Source organism: Procambarus clarkii, chromosome 45 (genome assembly GCF_040958095.1).
Source record: "Procambarus clarkii isolate CNS0578487 chromosome 45, FALCON_Pclarkii_2.0, whole genome shotgun sequence".
Classification (NCBI taxonomy): domain Eukaryota; kingdom Metazoa; phylum Arthropoda; class Malacostraca; order Decapoda; family Cambaridae; genus Procambarus; species Procambarus clarkii.
Window position 1 is genome coordinate 4,315,689 of NC_091194.1, and position 11,192 is coordinate 4,326,880.

General features: G+C 47.0%; 1 protein-coding gene across 1 annotated transcript; it reads right to left on the reverse strand.

Annotated features, from left to right (window-relative positions):
- Positions 1 to 284: 284 nt before the first annotated feature.
- LOC138350401 (uncharacterized) lies at positions 285 to 965 on the reverse strand. Its single transcript, XM_069301029.1, has one exon. The coding sequence runs from the start codon at positions 963 to 965 to the stop codon at positions 285 to 287; it is 681 nt and encodes a 226-aa protein (XP_069157130.1).
- Between the last annotated feature and the right edge of the window lie 10,227 nt (positions 966 to 11,192).

Sequence of the window (11,192 nt, forward strand, 5' to 3'; positions counted from 1 at the left end):
GTCCCCTCCCCTCCCCAAGGTCCTGCACACGGTAGCTGTGTTGCAAACATGTATAAAGGGGCTGAGTTTGGTCATTATGAGATGCAGGGACACGGAGACACACGCACACACATGCACACACATGCACACACATGCATACACATGCATACACATGCGCGCACACACACACACACACACACACACACACACACACACACACACACACACACACACACACACGCACATACACGCACATACACGCACACGCACGCCCCCTGTTCCGGAGCTTGGAGTGAGAACCTCGACTAAAGCTTCACTGGCCGGTTCACCCGGTTCACCCGGTTCACTGGCCGGTTCACCTGGTTCACTGGCCGGTTCACCTGGATCACTGGCCGGTTCACCTGGTTCACTGGCCGGTTCACCCGGTTCACTGGCCGGTTCACCTGGTTCACTGGCCGGTTCACCTGGTTCACTGGCCGGTTCACCCGGTTCACTGGCCGGTTCACCCGGTTCACTGGCCGGTTCACCTGGTTCACTGGCCGGTTCACCCGGTTCACTGGCCGGTTCACCTGGTTCACTGGCCGGTTCACCTGGTTCACTGGCCGGTTCACCCGGTTCACTGGCCGGTTCACCCGGTTCACTGGCCGGTTCACCTGGTTCACTGGCCGGTTCACCTGGTTCACTGGCCGGTTCACTGGCCGGTTCACCCGGTTCACTGGCCGGTTCACCCGGTTCACTGGCCGGTTCACCTGGTTCACTGGCCGGTTCACCCGGTTCACTAGCCGGTTCACCTGGTTCACTGGCCGGTTCACTGGCCAGTTCACCTGGTTCACTGGCCGGTTCACCTGGTTCACTGGCCGGTTCACCCGGTTCACTGGCCGGTTCACCTGGTTCATTGGCCGGTTCACCTGGTTCACTGGCCGGTTCACCCGGTTCACTGGCCGGTTCACCCGGTTCACTGGCTGTAGCAGGCCACTTGCCAGCATACACAGAATCTAACCATGGCTTTTTTTTTACCTTGTTACGCTGATACGACTTTTATAATGCCCTTAAAACACGTTGTTTGTGGGCTGTGATGGGTTTAGTTTTTGTGGAAAGAGTTATTGATTGACAAGAGTGTTGGGCTTCGTGTAGTTTGGTCGCCAGCAGGGGTCGCTGGGCGCCGTAGGGAAGTCAACCAAAACAGCAGGCAAAAAAGCTGTTGAAATTAACGTTGAATTAACGTTGGCTCAATGTTACACTTCGATATTGCCTCCACTGGGCCGATACCTCTGTTTACACTACAAGTTCACGCCTTGTCCCCAAGTGTGAGGGGCTAGGAAAGGAAAGGGAAAGGGGCTAGGGGCAACCATTAGCTGCCCCTGCCACTGCTCAGGACGCTTGACACATTGACATATTTCTTCAGGGGGTCACTTAGTGGGAGGTTCAGACCTAAGCAGCCTCGATCAGTGGCCAAGAGTCACCACGAGGCGCAACTCTGCATTCCTTCCATATTGTTTTAACTGACAAGCAGGACACAACAAGTTGAAGTGAAGATTGGAGGGGAAGGCTTTGAAATGCATCTTCGGTCTATGAAGACGAATGGCCTCACAGACCAGACAATCACCAGGGAAGGCTGGCCACAGACCAGACAATCACCAGGGAAGGCTGGCCACAGACCAGACAATCACCAGGGAAGGCTGGCCACAGATCAGACAATCACCAGGGAAGGCTGGCCACAGACCAGACAATCATCAGGGAAGGCTGGCCACAGACCAGACAATCACCAGGGAAGGCTGGCCACAGACCAGACAATCACCAGGGATGGCTGGCCACAGACCAGACAATCACCAGGGAAGGCTGGCCACAGACCAGACAATCACCAGGGAAGGCTGGCCACAGACCAGACAATCATCAGGGAAGGCTGGCCACAGACCAGACAATCACATGTATACAAGCTCCTTACGGCTGTATATAATTAACTCAAATGATCTAAATTAGTAATATTTACACCCTTAGAACAGCTAAATGCTAATTTCAACTCCCATATGCTTTATTGCTAATATTTTGACATATCTCTTTATTATTAATACGAACTCCAAGGTTATGATGGTTTAAGAAATGTCAGTAAAACTGAGGCAGGTTTAATTAGGTAGGCCTACAAGGGTGACTATGAGACACCAATTACAGACAGCTTGATGGTGTAGACAAGTTTGCCCCATTAGCGATAGTGAGGTGATTGACCTGGTCGGTGTGTGGCCCTGGGACCACCGTCAAGGCACTGTCAAGTCTGTACCAATTGACAGACTGTAACATTAACGAGTTGCTGGCGTTAATTAGGTCGACGTGTACCTGTAACTAGTTGATCCGTTCCCAGACTAGTTGAGTGAAGACTTGGTGACTGTACCTATACTTCACGCGGTGACCACGTGGTTATTGTACGTGGTCACCACCTGGTGAGGGCGTGACTTAGACCTGGTGACCACCTGGTGACTACTACCAGTGTTACCGAGTGTGGAGGCTGGTGTGTGTGTGACCTTGACGAGGTATGATTCACCCAGCTTGAAGGGGCACGCTCCCAGCGCTGCCTCCCTGGTCGATACTGTCTGGCGGTCCTCCTGCACCACCCAGACTCCCCCTGGGGTGGGGTGGGGCGGGGGGGTCGGTGGGCTGGCCTGGGGGGGGGGGAGGCCTCCAGGCCTCTTCTTTTATCAACATCAATGCATGTAATACTGTCTCTTTCACCCTTGAAACACTAACTCTTTTGATAAACCAGTTACGAAGCCTGTACATCTTTGCTTAATCATGACAGCTTTGTTTACATTAAACAGTTGACCAGTTTGGAAACTTCACAACCCCAGGCTATTATTGTTATAAACAACCTCATAGTGTTTTGGTACTCATAAACTTTTTAATATATGTAAACAAAGCCGCCTAGATTGAGAAAAGATGTACAGGTTTCGTAAGTGGTTGAGTAAATGACTGACGACTCCTGCGTTTCTGGTCTACCTTCCCTAATAACTTCAATCCTAATATGAACACAATGTTACAGATGCTGCATCTGTCTGTCTGTGTCTCCTCACTCTAATTACAAATCACACCTACTTAGAACTGTACACCTGTTCTAAGTAGGTGTGACTGTATCTACTTAGAACTGTACACCTGTTCAGTACACCTGGCTGTAAGGGTTCAGGTCTCACCCTGAACCCTTCTAAGTATGAAATAATATGTTCCAGCCAGGGCATCATAGGGAGAATAGAGAGTGTTCTGCCAAATATCCATATAACTAAACCTGAAGACAGCACACTCCTAGGAGCCCCCTCCCCACCTTCCCTTTGGGGTTCATCGATGAGGTCCTTGATAGGAAAATCGCCGACCTTAAGAGGATGGATGGGAGGATTGAGGATATTGATGCTCATGATGCACTCATCACCAGATGTCTGTCCCTCCCCAGGTTAACCTTCTCTCTGGTGGGTTCACGCATCACCCGACCACACACAGCAGCCCCCGACCACATAGAGCAGCCAGGCGGAACCTCTAGGCTAAAAATGTCGGTAGCATTTATTGATCAAGTCCAGGCAATAGCAAGCACGAGTCAGGTGTGTGAAGGGGAGTAGTCAGGTGTGTGAGGGGGGGAGTAGTCAACCCCCAACACACACATGACCATAACATTGCAATATGTACAGAGTTCAACTCTTCATAATCACGGACGGAATCTTTGGCGTCCACCAGTTGGATATTTTGGTCCTGCTTCCTGCTGGGATTGGTGGTGGCGGAGGGTCTTCACCCCACCATCCCTCCCCACCCACAAACCATCCCTCCCCACCCCATCACGTCCTCCCCACCCGACGACAAAGAACCCATGTCCTCTGTGGCTCTCATGGGTAGTGGGTTTGTTGTAGTAGAGAGGGGGAAGGGTGGAGAGAGGGAGTTGTAGTGGTTGTTAGGGTGAAGTAGTTCACAGGGGGAGGGGGTAGTGGGTGGTGGTGTTAGGGGTAGCTTAGGCATACAGTAGCTTTAATATCTAATCATTCTCCGTCATTGTTCGTGGAGAGGTACGACCACGCGTACGTGTCACGTACGCGTGTTGTCGTATCCCCGCACGTGCTTGCGTGCGTGTGCTCGGGCGTGGTTGGTTCTTGGTATTATTCAGGTGTGTGTGTGTGTGTGTACTCACCTAGTTGTGCTTGCGGGGGTTGAGCTGTGGCTCTTTGGTCCCGCCTCTCAACTGTCAATCAACAGGTGTACAGACTCCTGAGCCTACTGGGCTCTATCATATCTACACTTGAAACTGTGTATGGAGTCAGCCTCCACCACATCACTGCCTAATGCATTCCACCTGTTAACTACTCTGACACTGAAAAAGTTCTTTCTAACGTCCCTGTGGCTCATGTGGGTACTCAGTCTCCACCTGTGTCCCCTTGTTCGCGTACCACCAGTGTTGAACAGTTTATCTTTATCTACCACCAGCTGGGTGGACGATAAACCATCCAGCGTGTGTTGTGTTACCGGTGTGTTGCTGGTGTGTTGCCGGTGTGTTGCCGGTGTGTTGCTGGTGTGTTGGTGTTGCTTACGGAGCTTCTGATGTTTTGGATTTGTTGCCTCCTTGTGCTGTGTGCTCCCTTGTTAAGTACTGTTCAGCCAAGCTTGACCCCCCATTTGCCAGGGACACACACATGCTCAGGAGGACACACATGCTCAGGAACACACACATGCTCAGGGGGACACACACACATGCTCAGGGACACACACACATGCTCAGGGGGACACACACATGCTCAGGGACACACACATGCTCAGGAGGACACACACACATGCTCAGGGACACACACACATGCTCAGGAACACACACATGCTCAGGGGGACACACACATGCTCAGGGACTCGAATTCCATCCCATTGTATGACCTCAATATTTATTCATATATTCATAATGTTGTTGTGCATTATGATGTTGAGAGCACATTTTTTGTGGGTAAGGAAACACCACAGTTAATGTTTACAAATAAGGTAATTATGAGGAGAAAGCACTAAGCCAGTATGACTATATAGCACTTAGAAAGTGTACGAGGGAGAGGGTGGAGGGAAGGATCCGTGCCCAACCGCTTGCGCCATCAGGAATCAAGCACTATCAAGGTTGTTGCTCTACCGACCAGTCCAAGTGCTTGGACAGTGAATATTTAAAGGTACTGTTGAATAGTAATAGTTGCACGAGCTTGTTAGTTCTCCAGCGTGTGTGAAGGCTTGCCTATAGCCAGTCTGGATTCAGTCTGAAGCCACGTCCTCCTCAACACCTTCTCCAATGGGTATTAAAACCTATCTAACCTAAGCAAACCCAAGCCAACCTAGTCTAGCCTAGCCTAACCCAAGCCAACCTAGTCTAGCCTAGCCTAACCCAAGCCAACCTAGCCTAGCCTAGTCTAACCCAAGCCAACCTAGTCTAGCCTAGCCTAACCCAAGCCAACCTAGCCTAGCCTAGTCTAACCCAAGCCAACCTAGTCTAGCCTAGCCTAACCCAAGCCAACCTAGCCTAGCCTAGCCTAAAACCCAAGCCAACCTAGCCTAGCCTAATTCAGGCCAGTCTAACCTAGTCTAACACACCGTAACCTAACTTAATGATATATTCTGTTTTGGCAATGAGAATAGGAGATTTGAAGAGCCCTGGAGGGATTAGACCAATTCAGTGTTGCGTAAGTTCTCTGAACTCTCTGTGAATGTTGCACGTGCCAGAGGTGTGTGAGGTGATGTGGCGCGGGAAACGCCCGTCCCGCCACGCAACACTTGGGGTAGTTCCAGCGTTTATTGGCATTGTCAAATGCTCTTTCTGAGGAATGCGATCTTATCTTCCGAGTTGTTTGGCTGCGTTGGCCAGTTGTGTCACGATCCTCCTCATGCCTCTTGTCACCTGTGGCTAAACTGAGTTAGGAATTAAGCGAATACGCGGCACCGAGAACTGAAATTTGTTGACAAACCTGTATCTACCAGCGAGGACCTCAGATTTGTTGGAAAGGTCGCAAGATGCCGCCATGTCGACCACTGTATTCACTAACCAATTTGGCCAGGAAGGGAAGGAAAGGGCAAGGGAAAGCGAAACCTGTGCATCATTCCTCAATCATGGCGGCTTTGTTTACATTTATTAAACAGTTTCTGAGCTCCGAAGCACTACAAGGTTGTTTATTACAATAATAACCTCGGGTTGTGAAGTTTCCGAGTTTGTAAACTGTTTAATATATGTAAACAAAGCTGACGTGATTATGCGAGAAGAGCAACCAACAAACTTCGACGCCAACTAAGCTTATCACACCTGTGCAACTTCAGCTGCAACATGCAAATATTACCGGCAACTAGCACAAGTAACCTCTTTGTTATGCTCTTTATACCCCTCCTCTCCCTCCCCCCCCTCCCCCCCTCCCTCTCTCTCTCTCCTCTTTTTCTTCTTCGTCGTCGTCGTTTTAGATTCAGTTACTGGGAACAAAATGTTCCAAGTATGACGGGCTATAGTAAGCCCATCATACACACCCGGCCAGGAGATGTGCCTTTATATTATTCCACACCCTCGTTTTATTCTATTTCTCTCTCCCTCTTTCCTCCTCTCCCCCCCCCCCCACGAAATCAAGAAAACCCGTTCTCTGAAACGACCAATTCACAGAAGATTGACTTAGTTCGGATAATGCAAACGAAGCATCAAAGTATATTTTTCAGAGGAAAATATTCAAATGCGTGAATATTGTTGTAAGTCCTGGAGGAGTGAGCCGTCCGTGTATGGCGCCTCACAGAGCGACATAACACCGGGTAATGTGTGGGGTCTGAGGTCTAGTGTCCGCCCACAGCATCGTGGATGGAGAAGTATACTGTATACCTGCTTGATGGGGTTCTGGGAGTTCTTTTACTCCCCAAGTCCGGCCCGAGGCCAGACTTGACTTGTGAGAGTTTGGTCCGCTAGGCTGTTGCTTGGAGCGGCCCGCAGGCCCACATACCCACCACAGCCCGGTTGGTCCGGCACTTCTTGGAGGAAACAATCTAGTTTCCTCTTGAAGATGTCCACGGTTGTTCCGGCAATATTTCTTATGCCCAGAGCGCCAACTTAGGCACTGGGCCTCACCACATTAAAGTGATTAGTATGGTGTGGTTTATATAATTGGTGCCAACTCGTCCTCTCGACCAATACGTCGCATATTTTACGGAATCGACCAAATCGTTAAACTGGAAACATACCTGTAACAATTAAAGCACCGTAACTTGGTGCTTTAATTGTAACTGGTCTATGATTGTATGATTGCTATGATTATTATATACTGACATAATGAGACGCCTCACCTAGATTATTATATAATAAAGAATTATAGTACCACCGAAGGAATGATTACATAAATAATATCGGTCATACAAAATACAATCGTTTGCTTTCGTTAGCAACAAGCAGTTAGGCTAGCGGCGCTGCGTTGCCACGTCTCCGTGCAGAGCAACCATAATACCTTCAAATGAAATAGAACCCAGCAATTTTTCCACAATTAACCTTTGTAAAATTAGTGATAATTTGGCTACGTAAGCAGTAGAGTAATAGGAGTGAAATAGTTAAACATTAAGTAATGATTGGTCACAAGATGTATGACCCTCGCGCCTGAAGAGCTTAATGAGCTGGTCAGCGTCATGACATGAAGCGCAGTTGTCACTTGACCTCGGTGGAGTGAACGCTGACTCACGCCTCTGGTGATCAATTAAGCTCTTGGAGTGAACGCTCTCTCAAGGCTCTTTAAGGGTGTGGAATGTACACGTGTGTTTTAGTGTTGAGAATTGGTCATTGATCAATTGATCATAGTTCTTTAAAGTGTTATAGTCGCCAATAGCCGTCAATGTCAAGCCTAAAGACTAACCTTCCTCTAGAGAAAGGTGGTTGTTGTTGTTTAAGATTCGCTGCTTGGAAGAAAAACTTCCAAGCAGCACGGGCTATGGTGAGCCCGTAGTAGACTTCAGAGAAAGGTCAGTTTAAACCACTGCATTTTCTAGTTTATGGTAGGCAGGTTCCTGATTCGCTTTAATCAGATGTACAGTAATAAAGGAATCGGAGGTTAATATCTAGGGATATATCCTAGTTTTTGGTGAAAAGATGTAAATAGATGCCTCGTATAGGGCAATACTTTCAGCAGTTTCCTTATGTTCTTTGTACAGCTACATTAACTCTGCTCCCTTGACACTATTAGTATCTTAGTCTCGTTGTGTACAATTATTTCGATAATCTATATTTTGTCCAGTTAAGTTCAGTTGAAAAAAAGACACCCAGTACGATCTTGACTTCACACACACAATCATTCCGACGAGGTTCGAACGGTGTCAAACCAGTTCAATCAGTTTCTAACACTCGAAGCGGAAGGCAGTGATGGGATATTATTACTTGAAAAGAACAAACAGGTATGAATTTTTCTCGTGTCGTTGTGGCTAAACAAAAAGATCTTTGTCAGTTTCATTAACAAGCCTCTAAAACGGCAGGATTTTTATAACACATTTCGTGACCACTTCCCATTTGTTCCACTTTATAAGGTGCTCCTGTGTACCAGGAGAGATCAAGTTTCCGGATCTCTACCTCAGGGGTCTCGAGTGCCACTTGGCGAATCTGCTTAGTGTGAGGGTCTGTTTAACCCCATAAGCGCCAGCGCCACACCCTTCCCCATGTTCGCCCATGTTAGGTATGGGTTTATCTTCGTGTAACAGCTTGCATGCGCACATACAAGCTCGCGCAACTATGTGCATTCGGGTTTCCATTGTCGGGGAAATGAAGCTTGTTAGGGGGGTTTCTCTGGCTAGGCCAAAGATTGACCTTCACTAGGATGCAACAAACGGTTGCATGACTCCAGGGTACCTATTTACTGGTAGATAAAAAAACACTATGTAGAAATATAATGTTAGCTACGAATATGTTGTCAAATAGGAATTTAACCCTGTTTCAGAAGGCTGTAATAATAAATTGCAAAATTTTTGTCTAAAGTGTGGTATGTCTTTTCCAATTGATAAGTCAAATAGTTGTCAAGCAGTTTTCTTATCTAAAATTGTCAATTTTTTATATGTATGTTATGGTAGATACCAACCAATTAAACGGTGGAATAGGGATACTGAATGTGTACCATTGGCTATCTTGTGTGTTACCTTTAGACAGGAAGTAATGCAAAGGACTTGTAAATGCGTCAGGGCATTATTTTTCAAAAAATGTTAGCTACTTAATACCTATGCCAGAGTATACTGACCTTGTGTATATATTTTTCATGCCTCCCCCCCCCCCTAAAAAAAAATAGATAAGGATCAGGCGTAAGTAAACTTGTGTGTCTCTCGGCCTGCCCAAGGATGTTACAAAGGGTTGTAAGCGGAGAGCGATACACTATGCCTGTGGTGTAGGTGTTCACCCACGTGACTGTGGGCGTAGAGGAGCTGTTCTCCAGCATGATTGATCACTGGCATGACAGGCAGGGGGTGCATGGCTCACTAGGCTTGGTACTCGTCAAGCAACTTGCTTCTGCGCTTTGCGGTGACTGCATTTCATCATTCAGTGTGAGGTCGTGTGGTGGTCAATATTCCTAACCCTCTTACCCTTTCACATTATTGATATTATACCTAAAACTTTAATGGCAACTTTCGCCGTCATAACAAGAGCCTCTGATGAATGTGGTTCAGTCACGCGTCTGTCATTATTGGCTTCAATTTTCGTGTAAACTCTTCTAATTTACTCGGTATTTATAGTATCTAAGAACTCCCAAATTGATGATAAAGCATGCCAGACCTTTGTGTTGGCAGGTGTATGTCTGAGTCTATAATGAGTTGTGTGTATACATGTTGTCAGGTTGACGAATTGGTTGCATATAATCACATATACAAATGAATTATTAAGCATTTGAGCATTGGTCTGAGTGATATCATATCTTCAATATTAATATATTGTGTGCTAAGATATTAGTTTTATTGGTAGGTTAAGATTAGCAACATCAATTGAGGCAAGACATGCTAGAGTAACGTTGAAGTGATGTTATCAACATTGACTCAATGTTGAATCAACGTAGTTTGCCCAACAGAGACCAACGAATGAGTTAACAGTTTACAAACGAGGGTACATCCCATTTCCCAAGGAGAACATGTTTTAAAACTGCTTAAATATTCTCTTAGTCTGACATCACCGTTAAAACAAGGCTGCACTGTACAAACACATCAGTCTCGCTGTTCCCTCGCTTGGAAATTGATTGTCACTTAACCAAACCTAACCTGTATCTGACGTAATGTCTAAACTTACCGCTCTCGAAACTGGCAGTGCGCGCGAATTGACTCTGCAACCTGTCTTTAGGCTGCATTATCTCTACTGACGCCTATCTTTAAAAGATATTTTGACCGATTTTAACATTATGTACACTCGTCGAATAGTTTGTTTACAGTTCAAGTTTGTTAATAAAATACATCCCAAAAGGGTAGTAGGTTAGATTGTTTCTACCTTAGACTATTTACGTTGTGTAAAGCTGAGATTGGAGATATCGCTGTTGAGAATTGTCACTTGCGACATGCACCGGAAAGTATTTATTTTTCGTATTAAGGAACGCTCGAGACCCGAGCGAATGTTTGGGTGTGGAGCTGGGGGTGTGGGTAGGCGTTTCTGGCAGCGTACGGTGCCTGAGTGGACGGGTTGTAGTCGGTGAGTCAACTGATGGGTGAGAGCAACAGGTGCGTGTTCCTGGTGACCGTTTGTTGTTTTAGATTCAGCTACTGGGAACCAAAAGTTGCAAGTAGCACGGGCTATGGTGAGCCCGTAGTGGACTTACCTGGCACAGGAGCGGGGCTATAACTCCTGGAGACCGTTCGGTCCCCAAGTTGTGCCTTTACTACCACCCTCTCATTCCACCCTACTTCACCTGACCCTCTGAGGCCACCTGCGCCATATATCTAGTCTCAACAGTAAATCCGATTTTTGCGTTTTGAAGGGGAATCAGTCACACGGGCTCACCATAGCCCGTGCTACATGGTCGTTCTGAGTAGCTAAATCTAAAACAACAACGTAAATCCGGTTCTAAATCAAATAAAAACCCAATACTTAGTGTCATATCTGTGGAACAGATTCAGAAATGCCACTCTTACATAACTTGCTGGAATGTGAAGCAACTGAAGCATTCTGCGCATCAAACTCAACATTCAACCAACAAGAGAAGCTGCATTAAATGCAAAATCTACAGCGACTACAATGGTTGAAGAATGGGACACAAGAG

Coding starts and splice junctions, on each gene's coding strand:
- LOC138350401 (XM_069301029.1), bottom strand. CDS start 965: ATGCTGGCAAGTGGCCTGCTACAGCCAGTGAACCGGGTGAACCGGCCA.